This window comes from Colius striatus, chromosome 5 (assembly GCF_028858725.1).
Source record: "Colius striatus isolate bColStr4 chromosome 5, bColStr4.1.hap1, whole genome shotgun sequence".
Taxonomy (NCBI): domain Eukaryota; kingdom Metazoa; phylum Chordata; class Aves; order Coliiformes; family Coliidae; genus Colius; species Colius striatus.
This window is the reverse complement of record NC_084763.1, coordinates 34,905,785-34,927,830: the sequence shown is the minus strand read 5'-3', so window position 1 is coordinate 34,927,830 and position 22,046 is coordinate 34,905,785. Positions and strand designations below refer to the sequence as shown.

Genomic DNA, 22,046 nt, shown 5'->3' with positions numbered 1-22,046 from the left:
TGATTTTAAGACATCTGTTTCAACTCCTCTGGCATGATGAGCGCATACTATGTAATTTAAACGGAGGAAGGGGCTGCATGTCCTTTGTTGTCATCCGTACATAATTTGCGACACAGGCTCAGAAAGCTTGTTCGTGCCTTCCCAAGCTTTTGATCCATGCTGCAGGGAGCTTGCAATCCAGCGAGCCGCACGCAACATCAAGAAAACACTTAGAATATCGAAACTGTCAAAATTAGCGCTGTAGCCAGAGGGGGGCTGCATTTGCGAGACAGCAGAAGGCAGCGCTCTTCCAGAAGTCGGGTATTGTCTGTTCAGCCCTTTGTATCAAAGCAATAGTAAATAACAGGCGTCTCGCCGATGCCGTTCTTTTGTGAGAAGAGAAAGCCCCCAGCCTCCGTGCAGGAGCGGGGAGGGGTGTGTCGGCCGGTGCCTCCAGCTCCCATCCGCGGTGGTGAGGCCGTGGTTGCGGCGGTGGCTCGGCTCTCGCCGCGGGAAGCTGCTCCCCGCAGGCACAGAGGGGCACAGCCCGCTGCACCGGGGCTGGGGGAAGGGCTGGGTGCCCGTGGGACCTGCCGCCACGGCCGAGGCCCGGGGCGGGAGGAGGGGCTCATGGCAAGAGGAGGAGCGGGCAGCCCCAACGTCACTTTCCCCGGCCGCGTGTTTACGTGGAGGGGAAGATGGCGGCGCCGGGTGCCCCGCCACGGCAGCTGTCGTCATTGTGAAGCGGGACGGGACAGCACAGCACAGTGAGCGTGTGCGACCCAACTGAGGGGAGAGGGCGGACTGGGTTCCTCCCACTGCCAATAACGCTCTGCTCTTCCGCACAGACGCAATGGAGGACGAAGAGCGGCTGAAGAAGCTGGAGGCTGGGAAAGCCAAGGTAGGTGGCAGCGGAGGCATGGCCGCCGGCAGAGTGGTGGGGCCGGGGAAGGACAGCGGCAGGGCCGAGCCAGGTGGCGGCGGAGCGCGGTGGGGAGGGCGGGATGGGGAATGTGTGTACTGGGCTCTAGGCCCCGCCGTGAACAAAGCCGCGGGCGGAGTAGGTGCTCCGTGCGGCACTCCCTGCGCGCATGGCGCTGTCCGCGGGGCCGGGCGCCGTCCCTCGGCCCGGGATGGGTGCCGGTGTGCCAGTGACAATGGGCCCCGCTCCACTGACGCCACAGGTGCTCATCATAGGAGTGGGCGTGAGCCCAGGCGGAACCCGCGGCGAGGCCAAGAAAGAGAACTTCCTTACCTTTTCACACCCAAAGCGCGAATCGCGTTTGCCTTGTAAGCCTGGGAAACTCCCAGTAAACCTTTAAGGAAGTTTATGGACCAGACAGCTGTTCCCCAGTGTGGGAGCCTTAGGAGGCAAAGGATTAAGGATGCCTCCAGGGATGTGGAGCGGTTGCCAGTTGTCTGGAAATGCCGGGTAGTAGGTGAGTCACGCGTGAGACCCGACCGTGTTCGCCGCCTGCCCTCAGCCCTCGGTGCCCGCACTCCTGCCTGCCCGCAGCCCTCGGTGCCCGCACTCCTGCCTGCCCGCAGCCCTCGGTGCCCGCACTCCTGTCTGCCCGCAGCCCTCGGGACGCAGCCCTGGTCGCCTCCGCCCACTCCCCGCGGGCTGTCAGGCGGCGCAGGCGGTGCCCGGCGGCTTTACGGGCTGTTAATCGCATTTCACTCTTTCAGCATGACTCGATACTTGCTGGCTGCAAAGCACTTCTTCGTCTGGGCAGCAGAGCGGAGTTACTACACTCTAAAAGGACCTGCTTTACTTCAAAGGAAGCTTTATTGTAGTGCATGCGATAAGATAATTAATGGCATTCGTGGGAAAAATAAGATAAAGTTAGTGTTTTGGTATGAGGTATCATCCTTTCACCAGTTATTGCTAAATGGTAAGCATAGAAGTTTGAGTCAGTTGTTCATGTTAAGGAGCTAACAGAACAGGCAACAAGAAGATAAGCTAAAGATGAAACTACAAAACACTACTCTTGTTTATGTGGTGTATGGGAAAGAGAATGTAGTTCTTCTAGAGAGGACTGAATAGTTATGTTGCCATTAGACAAAAACCTTATGACTTAGCATGTTTCTGTTTCTTTTGAAAGAGCCTTGGAAATACACATTGGGAAACTCTCCTACATAGAACTGTATGTTTATATAGGAAAACCTGTTCTTAAACACTTGGAGCAAGAGTGGTGTTTACACATTATGCAGTGCTATTAAAAGGCAGTGGGACAGATCAGGTACTGGCAGCACCAATCTGCAGAACATTTTGAAGTAGTTTGTAAAGAAAATAGTTAAACTAAATTTGATGGTATTATAAACTACAACAAAGATTTTATCAAGAGAGTTTACTTAGTTTTTCTCTCCATGATGGCCTGAGTTTAAAACAGAAAATTACTGACAATTACTGAAAAAACAGGACTCTAGCAAGAATTCAATCGCTTCCTTCTTACTTCGAGAAAAGACATGTATACACTTTATTTTGCATTTTAGGAGTGTTATCATAACTGTCAGTCTTCTTCTAGTCCTTTCTGTCTAAAACCTGATGATGTTCCTGTAAGTATTTGCCTGAACACTTTTGTATTCTAATGCTTTTAAACATCCCTTGTGGTTTAAGTCATAGTGCTTTAGAGCTCTATGTGATTTACATGGGAAGGGACTGTAAAAGCAAATTTACTTTTTCAAATTTTTCATTCGTGTTCAGTGTACCATTTATCCCATGTTTTTACATGTGAATGATGTAATTAAATGTGTTGTAGTGTGAGGACTAGGTCACAGTCTTCCAGTGACAAATATCACTGATAAAATCAGAAAAGAAGAAATTATGTTAGCAGAGAATGGAAGCAGGAGTTGCTCCTGCAGCTGCTTTTCACTTTTTCAAAGTTAAAAACACATTCACAGTATGTCAGTATGTATGCCTTCTAAAATTGTTTGGCTCCAATGACTGTTTTCTGCAAGTCACAGCAACAAGTATTCAAAAAAACTTTTGAGCCTAACCACTGAATATTGTTCAAATAAAATAGCTGGAAAAATGTGTAAAAGTATGTGTTGGCAGTGTGCTAAAAGCATAGGTATAGCTGTACTGCAGATACCTTGATGCATCTGTCTGGAATTAAAAATTTTAAGTATAAATAAGATGTTACATAAACTGGAAGATGGATGTTGGCAATTGGAAGAACAATGAAAGACTCTAGTATATCTAGCAGGTGCCATAGAGGTGCCTGGTACATTGCAAACAGTGGAGTTATTATTTGAAATTGGGTGTTAGATTCTTGTTTGTTTGGTTTTGTTTTAAAAGTAGGTAGCTAGGTACTGCTAAATCGTAACCTGCATTTCAAGCAATATGAACTTTCTGTAAAGCAATCATTTGGTGCTTATCATGTCGAGTAGACAAGTTGTGGAGATTGAGTTTGTGTGAGTTTATCTGTGACACAACTTTGTTTTCCTTTGTTCTTGATATCTTCTTAAGACACTGTCTTCTCACATAGATCTTTTGCAGAGAAGTGTATTACAAATGGCTTTTCTGCAATGGCAGTTTGAGTCCTCTATTATTGCTGGAAAGGCTGCATCGTAAGTGTTACCTTGATTTAAAGGTGCTAAGTGTGCTCAAACCTGGCAGAATGAGTCTTGATGTGAAAACACAGCCTTTGCAAGGACATAGTTTGAAAAACTGAATAAAAAGCTCTTGATAGAAGCTTTTATTTTCATGTTTACCTGCTGACTTTTGGGGACTACACCAGTTCTTTATCATGAAGCAGTTGCACCACATGTGGCTGCTCTCTCTGTAGGCAAGGGAAGCAGGAAGTTTGACCCAGTAAATTACATGCTCGTTTTTCCAGACCTGTAGTCATTAATTTTCCTTTGCCACAAGGGAAATGTGCTAGATATTATTGCAGCCTCTATAAATATCCTGTCTCCCGTACCAATTCAAGTGGTGTCTGTGCTTTCGCAGAACTACCTTCTTCCCAGCCAAGCAATTTCTTTATCTTTAAATTAAGAAATATAAAACTATCAATGGCACATTTTATAGAATGTTTCGTTTTACAGGACTGAGATTTTATTTGTGAAGTATTTAAATATGTGCATTGTTTCTGTTTAAATTTGTATTGAGGAAAAGGTATGCTCCGTATGTGTATTTGTAATATATTCTTGTGAGATGTTCAAAGAAGTCCTGTTCTTGTTGAAGAAATTAGGGAACTGGTTCGGTTAAACACTTGAATCCAGAATAAGCAGTGTTGACTGCTTTTGATCTATACAAGAGAATCAGCGAGCAGATGGAACAGTGAAGCTGGTTTGAGAAACTCTAATGGCACTCAGTGGACAAGTATGACAGGTAGCATAAGTATTTTTACAAGTTATCGTCACAAATTGAATAGTAGAAAGAAATATTTCAGGTGGTTGAAAATAAAAATTACATGTATTATTAAAATAGTATTGTCTTAGAGTCTGAGAATGCTGTTTGCACTCTTATGTCTTAGTCTTTTAAGGAGACACCTCTGGCCTATTTGGACTGAGATGTTTTGGATTCCTCAAGGAAAGCTGTTAATCTTTGATTTAAAAAAAAAAGACTCAAGTGAAGCACAGAATAATTATGTGCCACAGTGATTTAAGCTCTAATTTAAAACCCCCAGAAGAATTGAACATACAGTGTTTGTAAAACACAGTCATTTTGAATTCCCTGTAATTTAGGGGGAAGGAAGGGGAATGCAATACTTCAGTGGTTAGAGTTTTTCATCATAGAAGACAAAGTAAATACATTTAAACCTTACATTTCATTAAAGAGCTGGCCTACTAATGTCTTCTTTTGCTTTCAGATATAGACAGTTCATTTTGTTTATCCTTTATTTGCCTTAAATAACTTGAACAAAAATAATTAAACAGAATTCTGGAAACAAGAATTTCCTTTTCAGTCTGTATTTTCTTACTCTGCTTTTCTGTTAAAATAAGAAGCTGTAAAGTATGGAGAGGAGCAGCTTTATAGACTAAAAGATCACAGAGTGAGAATGATGCTGGGCTGTGTCTGTATCTGAAGATGCTGTATGGGTATTGTTGGATGAGAAAGGAAGCAATTGAATGGGAGTTTAGACTAACTCTTAAGAGTCTCCTGGAAAGGTGTGGGTGAGCTTTGACTCAACAGATGTGAATGGAAACTGTCTAATCTCTTCATTTATAATAAAGCAGGAAAGTGCAGTGGAAGTGTAGGGGAATACTATAATGAAGAAATGGGCTTTAAGACCATCTACTTGGGAGAGCCCTTTCAAACTTGTACTGAATTACTGGACATTCCTCTTTTTGCATTCATCAGCTGTCTCTTCTCCCAAGTCCTCCTGAATTTGTAGGGATTTTTTTGTTTCCTCTTCGCCTTTTACAGACTTTGGTCCACTCTCTCTCATTTGCATCTCTGTCAATTCTAAATTCAAATAGTAGGCAGCATGGAGAGTTGTCTCTGTGTATTTTGATTCTGAACGTGAGCAAGCTTAAGAACTGGTTTTTGTCTTGTAGAGGAAATCACAGATACAAGGACTGACCATTATCCTGGAGATAAAATGTGTAGTTTTAAAATTCCGAATAAAAGCAGATAGGGCAGAAATTTAGTAGAGATGGGAGAGAAACAAAAAGTGAGGTGTTTGCCTCCCTGTGTATGCTTTTATTTTGTTCAAAACATTTAATATATCTGCATTTTATAATATAAAAAGATATATATTTACATCTCAAATGTATATAATTTATCTATGTGTTTTATTGCTACTGAGGTGCTACATAAGCTTGGATGAAAGATCAAATGGAAAGGTAATCTGTGAAACCATTTTCTAGATATGTATTATTTCTAATAGCAGAAGAAATGGGATGACTATCTTAAGTGTTGAGATTTTAGTGCAACTTATTTGTTTTCTTGAGCATAATGGAACTGTCTGCACTTTACAGTTTTCTCAGTGTTTAATTTTCTTTGGAAGTTTTTTTTTTTCCCCCTATTGTGTTCAAATTTCATATGGACTTTATTAGGTCTTTGTAAAAAAAAAAAATAGTACCTGAACTGTAATCTGGAATTTCAACTTTTTTTTTTTTTTTCAGTTGGAACTACTAGAACCCTTCTTTCTAAGTGTCTTCAGCATTTTTCTTCTATTTCCTGATTTTGATCTCCGTTTCCCTCATTTCAGAGACGTGTTCTTGCTTTTGATTGGGCTAGAGTATTTGCTTTGAATGTTAGTGGCAATATTCCCTTTGGTTCAGAGCTCTGAAGTAGCTCTCTTACTGTAGTGAATGAGCTTAAACTAACACCTGCTTTCTTCTGAGGATGCAGAGAAATGTAACTTCAAAATAAACTTTTTTCTCTGGCCAGTTTAGACATCATTTGCCATTACTCCAAGATGGCCAGTGAATTTCACAGAGATAGAGAAATAAAGCAGCACAGTGTTTGTTAGTAGCACTAACAAGAAATTGCAAGAAATTGCATTGTAAAACTGTAGTTTAAAATATTTTCTTGCTGCTGTGCTTATAAAGAGAAGGAGTTTCAGAAAAGAAAGCACAAAGTGGTTCTTTGCCTGCATTCAAGACTTTCTTCATTTTAGCAGTAGTCTCTCCCTCATTTCTGTGATCTGCTTTCCAACTACTTATTTTGTTAGTATGGGTGTTGCAATAGCAAAACAGAGATAATTGTGACATTTGTTTCCCTCAGTTACAGCACTATCTAATAAAGCTTGTTTGTACTGATTTGGAAATAAGTATGGTCACCACCACAAATTCTTTCTCAAGTACTTTCAATAAAGTATAGTTGATTTTCCAAGGAACATAGATTGGACCTTTTGGAATATTGTAGATGTTACTGGAGAATCCTGTATTTTTACCCCCAGGAAATAATCAAATAAGTAGGTGCTTTTAAATATTGATGTACAGAGATATTAACTGCAGATTAATATGTAGTTACTGTAGCATCTTGGTGTTTGGAATAGTGAAACATCTGGTGAAAATGAAGACAAAATAAAAGAGGCTGTTGAAGTAGGTCCAACTTTTTGTCTTAACTTATATTGCAATATGAAATTGTGTACTAATAACTTGGGAATCCTAATTCAGGAGCTGAAGGCTCTATCTTAAATATTTGCCCACATAGCTAGATATTTCAATGTATTGATACAAATTTGTTTCAAAATAATTTTGTTACTGGTACCAACTAACGTGACATTTTGAATTTGCAAAGACATGTTGATAGACGTACTGCAATTATCAGATGTGTTTCATTGAACTGCAGTCTTTTGACAGCTATACTGAAACAAAATATGTAGATTGTGAAATTTATGATCATGAGGGAATTGTATGTTGACTGCAAAGTGTTGGCATGCTGTTTGGGTTTTTTTTTATAGTACTAGTGTTCCTCTTTGTTGAAAGAAACCTTCATTTGCATTTTTACATGATTTCTTGGGAAGCCAACATTTTATATTATAAACCACATTTCCAACAACCAGTGGAGAAAAGATAGAAGAATTAATAAAAACATTAAAATTTCTTAGAATTCTCTGTTTATTGGAAGTATGGAATCAATCCTGCTTCCTGCCTCTTCTGAAAAGGAGCCCCAACAGGTTTCCAGACAGAACACATTCGGTAGTTGTTAGCTGAGCAAGAGAATGGGAGGCTCTGGAAACCAAACACTAAGCTTAGGTAAGTGAGGGAGTGATGAATTCACAGTTGTAATAACCTTAAGTTTTAGCATCATCACAAAACAAAGAAGAGACGGGCTTTTGGACCAAGCTTCTAACTCTCAAAGCACAAAAAAATTTTAAGACTTACCCCAATTGGCGATAATAATTTTAAAGATAATATATACCAATTTGGTGATATTTCCAGGGGAAAGAATATATTTGATGAAAACTGTACTGCCATGGCAAAATTACAGCATATCTCTAAAACTATGATCCTGAGCTGTAGAGCAAAGAAGATTGGTGGAGCTGAAGGAGGTGGAGTATATGGGACTGAATGTGTTTTTTTGCAAATATTCGTAAAGTAGGTGTTACAGAGAATAAGCAGGCTAAATTGCATAAGAACTTACTCAAATCTGACTTCACTGCTAGGCTGTGACTTAACAGAAGTAGTTATCCCTTAATCCTGGTTTTGTTTTCTGAAATTTTTTTTGTCCTTAAGGTCTTATTTCTCTGTGAAGAAACCTCCTGTGCTCAACCATGGAATCGGGGGAAAATATCTAAATGTTTCTAAATTCATCTATATTGTCTAATTGAGGTAGCTCATTTTACATTAATGTCACAATTGAAAATATATATTCTCAGTGTAAGAGGTATATAACAGAAATGTCTTACTATTACAGATAATGCTCCATAACAATGATGAGAGAACCTTGTCTTGGTACATTTAGTAGCACATTGTACTAGCTAGAAGAGTTTACTGTGTTTTAAAAAAAATAGATGAAATCCTAATAAAAGGGAATGTGTTTTCTAGATTTTCATCATTATTTTGAATATGTTCAAGGAATTCCATTTTTCTTTCTTTTTTTTTTTTTTTAAAGGCAAGAAAGTAAAGGCCTCAGATAAATCTAGAATCTTGTGATCAATGTCAGTGTTTTTGTGAGCTTGCTCTTATCTCATGATTCAGCACCATGTAAAAAAAAAGAAACCTGTCAAAATAATACAAACTTATCAAGTCTTGCAAACTGAGTGTGAAATTCATGTGGTTGGTTCTTTCCTTATGTCTACTGTGCTCCTCACAAAGCTATCTTTCACAAACCTACTGAATCTAAGGGCGTTATTCTCACTGTTTGTTCAGTGCCAGACATGCCACATGGTATGAATTCATATAAAAGTAATATAAACAAGGTGAGAAAATAATGGAACACCACTTGATTTAAAGTATTTTATGATTTATTTAAAAATCAAAACCACAAATATTTTTTAAAATCAAATTAAAAGTTTTATTCAGTTTCTATGCAGAGTTGGAGCTCAAGGTATCCATATGCCTAAGATTACTTGCTTAAAAGTGTATCTTGGTTCTCCAGACTACTTTGAAAATCTCAATGTTAACCTTTGGGAAAAGACTGCCTTTGACAACTGAGTGGAAGACATCACATCACATCACATCACATCACATCACATCACATCACATCACATCACATCACATCACATCACATCACATCACATCACATCACAATCACATCACATCACATCACATTTATTAACAAGGAGCATCTGTAAGTTCCTACTTAGTTTGAATGGAATTTAACTGTTGATCTGTATCTGTAAAGCTGATCATCTCGTTGTCAAAAATGGAACTTCTCAAATTCTGTATTGATTCGATGGCATTCATCAACTTGAAAAAACTAATAATTCTGCATTGGTTATTAATAAAGTCTTATTTAGATATAGTCTGTTCATTCTAATCGTGCCTTTTTAGGATCATGGATTCATAAAATCATTTAGGTTGGAAAGGGCCTTTAAGATCAAGTCCAACCATTAACCCAGTCACATCCAACCCTAAATCATATCCCTCAGCACCTCATCTACATATCTTTTAAATATCCCAAGGGTTGGTGACTCCACCACTCCCATGGAAAGCCTGTTCTAATGTTTGATAAAACTTCTGGTGAAGAATTTTTTCGTAATATTCAGTGTAAACTGCCCCTGGCACAACTTGAGGCAGTTTCCTCTTGTCCTGCTGCTTGTAACTTGGGAGAAGAGACCAGCACCCACCCAGTTCTTTCAGGCTTCTTAATTAGTGAGAAATACACTATGAGCAAAACTATTCAGATCTTACTGTCCTTTATTCCAGTCTTTTATATATTCTCTCTACCTTTTAAAGGTTTTTTTTCCTCTTTTTTTTTTTTTTTGATCTTTATATACCTCTGACATAGATAAATTTTGATGGAAGAAGACATGGATTGAATACCAACAGGTATTCATCCTGACATCATGCCCAGTACATATACCTGTTGGCCAGCATGGGACAGCTGCCCATGCTGTACCCCTTCCTACTTCCTCATCAAAGTTAACCCTATCCTAGCCCAAACCAGGACATTTTACCCCTTATTCTATACCATCTACATCATGCCTAGTTTCACAATAAACAACATTTAAACACCACACTTCCTCTCCCTGAAAAAAAACCAACCAAACAAATATGGGCACACACAGAGAAGTATATAATTCCCTCAGTTTATAGGCATCCCCCTAATGTTCCCGTTGAGTCCATTTAGTCCATAACTTCAGGTCTCTTTCATGATAAATCTTTTGCAGCAGGGTAGATGGGGTGTGTGTGTGAGATAGGTCATTGCATGCAGTATCAGGAGTTTGCAGCTGGTCTATCCGGTGTGTCTTGTCTGTAAGTTGAAGGCACTGATCTTGAGGATGTCAGTGGATGCCAATTTACATTCCACCATTTTGTATCTTGCTCGTCCAGGTCCATCCTTCAGTGATCTGTGTGGTTCTTACTGTAGTGTCAGTGATATGGCATAGAGCAACTATGGTAATGGTGACATAAAACAGCAAAGTTATTTAACAACTAACATAATACAATTCAATTCATGGGATTCATGGGCTATTCTCACCCAAAATCAAATTTCCTTGAGGTACACACTGAATTTCCGCGTCCTTGCATATTACCCACCAAGTGTACCCAGGTCCCTGAGCAAAAACAATCCCACGAATGGGTTTGCCTTTATCCAAGGTAGGACTCACCCAGACTGCTTTCCCTAACAGATCTTTTACGTGCACTACAGGGACTTTATCCCTTTCTACAGTATGCAAAAGTTCCAATTGGACAGGGCCAGCTCTGTTCACAGATCCTCTGGAGTTGACTAGCCAGGTAGCCTTTTTAAATTTATATTCCAGTATTTGAATGTCCCACCCCCCACTGCTCTCAATGTGGTCTTCGATAGTCCATTATATCGTTCAATTTTTCCCAAGGCTGGTGCATGATAGGGGATGTGATAAACCCATTCAATGCCATGCTCTTTGGCCCAGGCATCTATGAGGTTGTTCCTGAAGTGTGTCCCATTGTCTGATTCAATTCTTTCTGGAGTGCCATGTCACCAGAGGATTTTTTCAAGGCCCTGGATGGTACAAGGCATACGATATGTTTCCAACCAGCCAGTGATCACCTCCACCATTGTGAGCATGTGGCGTTTGCCTTGGTGAGTCTGTGGCAGTGTGATGTAATCAATCTGCCAGGCCTCTCCGTTGTTTTGCCTCCGTTGTTGTAACCACCCCCACACAGCATTTGCTGCCATCCACAACTCAGTGTAGAGATAAAGCCTCGGCCAGTTTTCTCATTCAGCAATGTCTAAAGCCAACTGGATGGCTTTTACCTCTGCAGACTGGCTCGATTCACCCTTTACTTCTGCAGCTTCTGAAATTCTGCGTAGGGGGCTCCACACAGCTGCCTTCCACCTCCGATGCTTCCCCACAAGACACCAGGACCCATCGGTGAACAGGACATACTACTTCTTGTCTTCTGAAAGTTCCTCATATGATGGGGCCTCTTCAGCACATATCACCTCCTTTTCTGGTGATATTTCACTGTCTTCACACTCTGGCCAGTTCGTGATCAATTCCAGAATTCCAGGGCGGCTAGAACTTCGTACACGAGCTCGTTGAGTGATCAGTGCGATCCACTTACTTCCATGTAGCATTGGTTGCATGATGTGTGGAGGAGGCCCTCCCTTTGAACATCCAGCCCAGCACTGGCAGTCGGGGTGCTAGGAGAAGTTGCATTTCTGTGCCAATCACTTCTGACGCAGCTTGAACCCCTTCATATGCTGCCAGTATCTCCTTCTCAGTTGGAGTGTATTGGGCCTTGGATCCTCTATATCCCTAACTCCAGAACCCAAGGGGTCGGCCTTGAGTCTCCCGAGGTGCTCTCTGCCAAAGACTCCAAGTAGGGCCATTCTCCCCAGCTGTGGTGTAGAGCACATTTTTAACATCTGGTCCTGTTCGAACTGGCCCAAGCGCCATCACATGAACAGTCCCCTGTTTAATTTGTTCAAAACTTTGTTGCTGTTCAGGACCCTATTCAGAATCACTTTTCTTCCGTGTCACATGGTAGAGAGGGCTCACAATCATACTGTAATTTGCAATGTGCATTCTCCAAAAACCCACAACACCTAGGAAAGCTTGTGTTTCGTTTTTGCTAGTTGGTGGAGACATGACTGCAATTTTGTTGCTCACATCTACTGGGATATGGTGACATCCATCCTGCCATTTTATTCCTAAAAACTGGATCTCCTTCGCAGGCCCTCTGACCTTACTTTGTTTAATGGCAAAACCAGCCTTCAGAATAATTTGAATTATCTTCTTCCCTTTCTCAAGAACTTCCTCTGCTGATTTGCCCACACAACAGTGTCATCAATGTATTGCAGGTGTTCTGGGGCCTCGCCCTCCTCCAGTGTGGCCTGGATTAGTCCATGGCAGATGGTGGGGCTATGTTTCCACCAGTTGATTCTGGGTATACTGAACCTCTCTCCAAGTGAAAGAGAACTGGGACGTGCACTCTACTGCCAAAGGAATTGAGAAGAATGCATTGGCAATATCAATGGTGGCATACCATTTGGCTGCCTTGGACTCCAGTTCATATTGGCGTTCCGCCATGTCTGGCACAGCTGTGCTCAGCGGCGGCGTGACTTCAGGCCACAATAGTCCACTGTCAGTCTCCACTCTCCACCAGACTTTCGCAGTAGCCATATGGGACTGTTAAAGGGTGAGTGGGTTTTGCTGATCACCCCTTGGCTCTCCAGTTGGCGAATCAACTTATGAATGGGAATCACTGAATCTCTGCTGGTGCGATATTGCCGCCGGTGCACCGTTGTGGTCGCAATTGGCACCTGTTGTTCTTCGACCATCAGCAAGCCCACAACAGAAGGGCCCTCTGAGAGGCTGGACAATTGTTCAATTTCCTGTCTCCACTTCATCCACACCAAGGGCCCTTTGGTACCCTTTGGGATCCTTAAAATACCCTCTCTTGAGGTAATCTATGCCCAGGATACATGGGGCTTCTGGGCCTGTTACAATGGGGTGTTTGTTAAAATCACCCAGTTAAAATCACTTCAGCTTCTAACAAGGTTAGCTGTTGAGATCCCCCTGTCACTCCAGAAATACAAAAGGATTCTGTCCCTTTACAGCTTGATGGCATCAGAGTGCATTGTGCTCCAGTGTCCACTGAAGCCTTGTACTCTTGTGGGTTTGATGTGCCAGGCCATCGGATCCACACTGTCCAATAAACTCAGTTGTCCCTCTCCTCCACCTGGCTGGAGGCAGGGCCTCCCTAGTACTGGCCATGGCAGTCATTGCATACTTTTTGTAGAAAAGAGCTAGAAGTCCCCTCGAGGGGATCAGAATAGAGATCAACCCTTCTGTTCTGTTTAGGGAGCTGCACACTGGAAACTGGAGCAGCGTCTTTCCAGAAGAAATTGCTTCTTCTAACTGTTTTTCCCTGTAACTCCCATACCCGTCCCCTGAAGACCAAAGTAGGTTGCCTATGCCACTTGTTCATGTTCTCTCCCTGGTCCTGCAGGTAAGACCACAAAGCACCTCATGGTGTATGCCCTCTGTATTCCCGCTCTTGAACAGAGGGACGTGTACTAATAGCTGAAGTAGGGACTTGGGCAGGTGGAGGGCGAGACATATCTTCTTTGAATTGGTGGAACTCTTGTGACATTTTATCTACAGCTGAAACAACAGCCTGTAGGGAGGAAGACAGACTTTCTTCATATTGCCAAAGTTGAACACCCATTTCCCCCAGTTTTCCCCTCGCCTTCTTTCCAGGAGATGACTGCCAATGAATTTGTATTAGCACTTTGCAGAAAGATTGTGTGCACTGGACCTCATCTGGGTCTGTTGGTGACTGCTCATTATAAATAATTTCCCGCACAGCTAACTCCCTCAGGTACTGGATACCTTTGTCCATTGTGGTCCACTTGCCTGGGTGGCATACAATATCTTCTTTGAAGGGGTATCTTTCCCTCACACCAGACAAAAGTCTTCTACAGAGGCCAAGGACTTCTGTCTTTCTTCCAATTGCCTTGTCAATGCCGCTATCCCTGGGCAGAGAGCCCAGCTGCCTGGCTTCCCTGCCCTCCAAGTCCAAGCTGTGAGCCCCATTCTCCCAGCATTGAAGCAGCCAGGCGACAAAGTGCTCACTTGGGTGGCAGCTGTAATCCTTTCGCACTTCTCGCAGTTCATTCAGGGACAAGGACCGGGTGATTATCTCTGGCTCTGACTCTTCCTCCCACTCCCGTGATGATGCTGGTTCATCTCCATCCCTCACAAGGTGAACTGATTTTTTTGTGTATTTGTTTTTCTGGACAGGAGCAACTGACACTGGCACAGGTTGATCCTCTGATTCAGAATCAGTGTCTGCTATTGGAGATAGGGCAACAACAGTGTCAGTTGCCTCGGTTTGAATAGCCACAATGGTTGCTATGGTGACATTACTAATCTGTACAAGTAAAAAAACTCTTTCAATACCTGTTCATATTCTTCTGTATGTCAATCCCTCCATAGCTGCCCAACCTCATAACAGTCTGAAAAACAAATTTTGCAACCCTACCCAAGAAAAGCACCTTACCTAGAGGACAGAACAATAAAACCAGAATGACTGGAACATCCCAAGTGTATTCTGAATTGTCAAAAGCTATTGCCGTTAACCTGAATGAGTAAGGGAGGATGGAAAAAAATGGAGAAAACTACATCCCTCCATTTTTCCCATGAATTGAGTGTCATTATTGTCACTACCTTCTGAGAAGAAATGTCCAAGTTGCAGAAATGACAACCAAGTCATGTACAAGTACTGGCCTAGCTCCATACCCAGTCATACAACCATACCATAAGCCGGTAACAACCAGTATATCAGAATGAATGCTTTCATCCCTTTTCCAAAGGCAATGAACACTATCAATGAGAATACATAGTGCATATGTGAAATTATATCCTAGCCCAAACCAGGACAATTCTACAGGATTGTCCAGTAATTAAGAAAAAAGTGATATTTTGCAATCTTAACTGGAAGCCAGGAAAGCTGTGGGCTGCATGATCAAATAGTGAGGTGGGTTGTTAACTGGTTGGAGGCAAGAAGGCAGAGAGTGGTGATCGGTGGGGCAGGGTCTAGTTGGAGGCCTGTATCTAGTGGAGTCCCTCAGAGGTGGGTGCTGGGACTGGTACTGTTCAATATATATTCATTAATGACCTTGATGAGGGAACAGAGGACACTGTCAGCAGGTTTGCTGATGATCCTAAACGAGGAGGAGTGGCTGACACACCAGAAGGCTGTGCTGCCATTCAACAAGACCTGGACAGGCTGGAGGATTGGGCAGGGAGAAATCTAATGAAATTCAACAAGGGCAAGTGTAGAGTCTTACATCTGGGAAAGAATAACCCAATGTATCAGTACAGGCTGGGGAATGAAAGGGACCTGAGGGTCCTGGTAGGCAGCAGGATGACCATGAGCCAGCAATGTGCCCTCATGGCCAGGAAGGCCTATGGCATCCTGGGGTGTATTAGAAGCGCTGTGGTTAGTAGGTTGAGAGAGTTTCTCTTCCCCCTCTACTCTGCCCTCATGAGACCGTATCTGGAATATTGTGTCCAGTTCTGGGCCCCTCAGTTCAAGAAGGACAGGGAGCTGCTGGAGAGAGTTCAGTTCAGGGCCACCAAGATGATAAAGGGAGTGGATCATCTCCCTTATGATGAAAGGCTGAGGGAGCTGGGGCTCTTCAGCTTGGAGGAGAATGAGGGATGACATCATTAGTGTTTTCAAGTATGTAAGGGGCAGGTGTCAGGAGGATGGAGCCAGGCTGTTCTCAATGATGTCTAATGATAGGACAAGGGGCAACAGGCACACAAGCTGGAATATAAGTTCTGAAGAAATACAAGGAAGAATTTCACTGTGAGAGTGACGGAGCACTGGAACAGGCTGCCCAGATGGGTTGTTGAGTCTCCTTCTCTGGGGATGTTCAAAACCCACCTGGACATGTTGCTGTGAGACTTACTCTAGGTGGTTCTACTCAGGCAGGAGGATTGGAGTAGGTCATCTTCTAAAGTCCCTTTCAACCCTTGAGATTATGTGTGGTTCTGTGAAGGGATTCTGCATTTCAGTAGTGGTCAGTACTGTTGGTTGGAGGTCCTCCTCCTCTTTCAGGATATGCAACTATTAACTGAAAAACAGACAACTGAGAAACATCATAAAAGTTGTATTATCTATTTGATGACTGGCAGGGAGATCGATAGAGATAGCAAAGTCACGGGTTTTTTGCATGCAGTGTTCTCCTTTCTTCGACATAACATTGTCATTTATATTCCTGCAGCACCCTGTCTTGTTTTCTACAAAGCTTCAAATTTACCATGAATGAGAAAGTAATTCTATAGATAACAGTATCTCGGTACAGTTGATTAAGGCCAACCCTACAGGAAAAAAAAGTAAAAAGATTGTGCCATAATGCCTGCATTACTCTACTTGAGGGCAAAATTCATTTCTACCTGCAATTTTGGATTTTTTTTTTTCATGAATTGTTTAAATTGAGCTAGAGTGCTATTCTGATGTGATCAGCTGGGTATGTAATATTTGCTTTACTTAAAAAAAGATAAGAATAACTTGAAGTACAGAATTATATTATCTGGTGGCACAACAGCTGCTATCCCAGGTAATTGTGGGCTGATGTGGTCAAGTCTTTCCATGCTTTCCAAAATGGTCTGGTTTGGGTATTTTCTTTATGTACTGAGGGTGGAGAAGAACACTTTTTTTTAATTTGGTCTATAATGTCCATGTAGATATATCTCTGTTGGGAAATTAGATTTCAAGTATTCTATTAGGAACCCATCCAAATAAATGTACAGAATGCTATAAAACTGGAGAAAGTAAATTTAATGATTTTCCCCCAGTTGAAAATGTAAGTATAATAGTGTTCAGCTTATAGCTGTTTCCTACATAAACCAGAATGTAAGTCTGGTAATACTTCAAATCAAATCTTGTGCAAGTAATTTGTATTTAGAATCCTATTATTAGAAACATAGGAATCATTACTTTCCCTCTTGAAGCTTTGTATTTTCTGTTTTTATAGTTTAATGTTAATGCTAAAAGAGCAATCTTTATAAAAATGTAAAATATCAACCATAACTTTTAAACACATAAGACGATAAGCAGAAGAAAGCATCTGAGTTACAAATATGAAATTACACATTGCCAGTAATTTGATTGACAAGCACTGTGTGGAGATACTGACAACTGTTGCTTTTGCATACTTTTTTATTTTTATAGTTGGCTTCTAATTGGCAAGCACAGATGGCCATATATTATCATGTGTGTATGTTTCTGAGTTAGAGAAAACATTTATGTGATATTTTTAATTGCATTGTCTAAATATCAGGTGTTAACTGCTCCATATTTTTATTTTAATTCCTAAGTTATAGCATGGGATTTTTTGAACTATTTTAGCATTTTGTAAGTAATATGAAAGGATTTTGTGCCCAGCTTTTGAATAATTGGAAGGTTTGTTCTCAGGTAACTTCATTTAATCAATATGATTTTGTGGTTGTAGCAACTTTCAATAGTTTTTCTTGAAGAAATTATTCAGATTTTACATTGTCAGGCTTTTCTCTTGATGATAAAGAGGAATATTCTATCACAAGCTCAGAATTGGTTGTTTCAATGGTACTTGAAACTGTTTTAACCAGAAGTTTAAATGATTTTAGAGAAACTGTGTGGACTGCTGTCTGAGGGATCAGGCATGTTCTGTCCATTCCAGGAAGCTGAGTGTGCTGTATAACATTTCTTATTTTGCTTAGAATGCTGAAGATGCTCTATAGGAGCTGTTTTGTAGTAGTGTATTTAGCTGATTTATGTAAAGTCAGTGTACTGTTTCTCTCTGGAGTTCTGTTTCTCTCTGGAGGAGAATTTAGGACTCCTGTAAATTGAAAACATCAGTCCAGCTTTTTTAAATGAAACCATCTCTCTCGGGGATTAATTGCAATTATGTATGGTTATTAGGCAGAAAGGTGGTCATTGAGGAGAAAAATTACTAAGTACTAGACATGAAAATAATTTTTTACTGGAAATAAACTTTGTTCTTTCCCTATATTATTACATAAATTCAGATTGGAGTTTTTCCTGACTCCAAAGTCTAAAGGTAAACTCACTTTTTGCTGCCTCAGGAATACCTTAAGAATGTTTTTCTGGGGTTATTTTGTAGAGAATTAAGGGCATCATGTAAAGAGAATTTTCTGTCTCTGTAAAGAGACAGAAATTTATTAACTTTTTGGTTCCATGTAGTATTTAATGACATGGTTTTGTTGCTTTTAGGCTATTTCTATTCCAGAAGACCTTTCTTTTGGCTTTTTTAAAGACCTAAATATGGTGGAATAAACATACTTAGTGCTTTACTCCTGCTGTATTACAGTTGTTTTCTGAAAATAAATTGTTATCATGAAAGAACTCCAAGGGATTAATTAAATGTCTTCAGCTGCTGATTTAACTCTATATAGTGAAATAGCTGATACAATGATATGCTTCTTAAAGAACAGGTGCTAAACCAGTTGCTTTAGGAGGAAAAAAAGTGAAGTCACTACCCAAGCAATGCTCAGATTGTTAGTAGATTTTTTTTTTATGGTACAGACAGCAACATACTTACTGACATGTGTCTGATGCCTGCTGGTTTCCAAAATTTCAACTTCTGAATAAATTACTGTTTTAATGCCTGTATTTGGTCACTGAATTAGTACTGTGCCATAAAAACAGATTTTCTTTGGAAACCCTGATGAAGCTTGTTAGCTATGACTGTCCATTATGTCTTTCTTTATTTCTCTTTCTTGTGGAATATGGTATTTATCTGTGTGTTTTGTTCAAAGAATTCCTTTTGAACACTTCATGAAGGGTTGTACTGTTGGTAAGAATGATCCTTACTGTAATTCACTTGACTGCACTGGGTTTACATAAATCAACTGTAGTAAATGTAAAGCCTAGCATTATAAATTTGTTGGATCAAACACAATATATAGAGAAAAAGTGGGTATAAAATTGAAGACCAGTATATAATTTTAATGCTTAATTAGCACGGGGGCTATATCGTGATTGCCTTCTCTTCAAGGGGGCAGTATCTGCCTTTTACTTCCACAAGACAACTTGTTTCACAAGCCTGATGAGCAGAGAGAGACCTGGGAGAGGGGTTGTGGAGTCTCCTTCCTTGGAGGTAGGAGAATGGTAGGGTTGGAAGGGACCTTTAGAGATCATCTAGTCGAACCCCCCTACAGAAGCAGGTCCACCTAGATCAGGTCACATAGGAATATGTCCAGGCAGGTCTTGAAGACCTCCAAGGAAGGAGACTCCACAACCGCTCTGGGCAGCCTGTTCCACTGCTCCATCACCACCACAGTAAAATAGTTTTTTCTTGTGTTTGAGTGGAACTTTTTGTGTTCCAGCCTCATCCCATTACCCCTTGCTTCGTTGCTAGCTAGCTACTATAGAAAAAAGAATGTCCCAATCTCCTGACAGCCACCCCTTAGGTATTTGTAAATGTTAATAAGATCTCCCCTCAGTCTCCGGTTCTCTAGACTAAACAGCCCCAGTTCCCACAGCCTTTCCTTATATGAAAGATGTTCCAGTCTCCTGATCATCTTGGTGGCCCTGCGCTGGACTGTCTCCAGAAGTTCTCTGTCCCTATTGAGCTGAGGAGCCTAGAACTGGACACAGGACTCCAGGTGAGGCCTCACCAGGGCAGAGTAGAGAGGAAGAAGAACCTTCCTTGATCTGTTGGCCACACTCTTCTTGATGCATCCCAGGATGCCATTGGCCTTCTTGGCCACGAGGGCTCATTGCTGGCTCATGTTTAGCTTATTATCAATCAAGACTCCCAGGTCTCTCTCAGCAGTGCTGCTCCCCAGCAGTTCGACCCCCAGCCTGTAGTGGTGAATGAGGTTGTTCCTTCCCAGGTGCAGGACTCTGCACTTGTCTTTGTTGAACCTCATGAGGTTCCTCTCTGCCCAACTCTCAAGCTGGTCAAGATCCCGCTGAATGGCAGCACAGCCTTCCAGTGAATCAGCCAGTCCTCCCAGTTTGGTGTCATCAGCCAACTTGCTGAGGGTACACTCTGTCCCCTCATCCAGGTCATTGATGAACATACTGAACCACAGTGGCCCCAGAACCAATCCATGAGGAACTCCACTGGCCACAGGCCTCCAACTCCATTCTGTGCCATTGATCACTACCCTCTGTGCTCTGTCATCCAGCCAGCTCTCAATCCACCTCACTGTCCACTCATCCAAGCCACACTGCCTGAGCTTTCTAATGAGGATGTTATGGGAGAGGGTGTCAAAAGCCTTTCTGAAGTCAAGGTAGATGACATCCACTGCTCTCCCCTCATCTAGCCAGCTGGTTATGCACTCATAGAAGACTATCAGGTTGCTCAGGCTATCAGTGCCCCTTAGCAGTGAGTCACCCACAACAAGCACCCATTGTCTCTTCTTACTGTGTCCATTACTTATTGCAGGTGGAGCAGCTGATGTGTTGTTTGGTGTGTTGTTTGATGGGTTTTCCTCTTTTGGAACTTGCTTGTCAAAGACCCTTGTCCCCAGTGCCTCCTATTTATTTGTAGTAGAAATTCCAGAAGGAGGGCTTTGAAGACAAGCCTTTGTCCTTTTTTTTTGTAACCAGAGTGCATGGCTTGTTAGTTTCACTGGAGGCTTGCACCTGAATGCAGAAGCCTGTGTCTTTCTCCACCTCTGCCCCTCTAATTCTACAGAGCCTACTAATGGTTTCCTGCAGCTCTTTCACCAGGCCCTGCAGTTCCTGAACTTGAGGGCACCTATGACACCTTGTTGCCTCAGAAGCTTAGGTTCCTAAGCAGCCTAAACTGTCCCTGCACTCCACCTGGACTGAAGCTTCTCTACTAACCGGCTCTGTCTAGGCGGATGCATTGACCTTCACTAGGGTTTTGTCCACCTGAGCCTTGGCTTTAGTCCTCTGGCAAGTGCTCACCATTTTGCTAGGTTCAAGCTGGGGCACTTCTCTGACTTCTGTTTCTCTAAGCGGGCCGCGGGGTTGTTCCATGCCCATCCTCCCTGTTCGCCCTGCCTGCGCGAACTGCTGCACCACACCTGGGCGCCTCGTCACTTCCTGTTTGCAGGCCGCGCAAACTGCCGCGCTACACCTGGGTGTCGCTCCCTGGGGGACGATTAAATCCCCCGCGGTTGCTGCGGCTCCGCCTCCCGGCAAGACCTCCCCCTCGCGAGAGCTGCCTGGTCCTGGCAGCTCTCCCGGCTTTTCCTCCACTCCTCATGCTCCAGGAACCCCTGGATTACCTCAATCGGCCGTACAGCCGTGAATAAACAAGCCATGCCTCCGCTGTATGTCCTGCCCATAAAAATACCAAATATACCCCAGAGAAGTGCGTCCAGCTGGGGTGTAACTTACTAGCGGTTAGTACATATTATTAAATTGCCGAAGTCTAGTGGATTTGCTTGTAAACATAAACATGTTGGCATGTATAGTGCCTGAGGATAAATATTGATATTTTTATTTCTAAAGGGCTGTGAGATAGCAAGTTCATATGCATTGCAATAAACAGTACTGTACCTGTACTAATGCTTTCAGAGTATCCAAAGCTTCATATTAGGATTAATTTTCAAGCATCTGTATTAATTCAACCATGAATTAATATACAAACACATTTGCTATGTACAAATTTTCAAAACCATTTCATGGGATGTAAGGAACAGCATGACAAAGCAGTGAAGTTTTCAAATTCAAAAAGTTGAAGAAAATCATATGATGTGTTAAAAACTCGGTTTAGCAAATTAAATAGGATCAAATGTGACTGAAACATTTGTGTCTCCTTTGTTTAAATTTTTTGAACAAATTTTAGCTGTGGCCTGGAATTTCCTGGCTTTGGCAAGCTGGTTGATTTAAGAAAGGCTAAAGGAGGAGAGGAGGGAACATTTGTCCTTGCAAGGGGCTGAAAGATTTTCTGGGTTAGTTAATCCATTCATGAATGTCATGGTATAAAACCAACCAGCAATAGCACTCACTCCCCTCAACACCACCATGTTCTATGGGAAGGAGAATTGGAAAGTAAAACTTTGTGGACTGAGATA

At 42.0% G+C, this 22,046-nt stretch overlaps 1 protein-coding gene across 10 annotated transcripts in view; it reads left to right on the top strand.

The window, feature by feature from the left end:
* The first annotated feature begins 635 nt into the window (after positions 1 to 635).
* The window catches only part of AKAP9 (A-kinase anchoring protein 9), a 137,885-nt gene continuing 116,474 nt past the window's right edge, over positions 636 to 22,046 (top strand). For 9 of the 10 annotated variants that reach the window (XM_061997146.1, XM_061997144.1, XM_061997151.1 and 6 more), the window contains exon 1: positions 640 to 880. In XM_061997146.1, coding sequence (XP_061853130.1) covers positions 833 to 880 — 48 coding nt within the window. In that variant the 5' untranslated portion in view covers positions 640 to 832. Of the gene's footprint in view, positions 881 to 22,046 lie in introns of all 10 variants that reach the window. The other variant, XM_061997141.1, reaches the window with a different exon arrangement.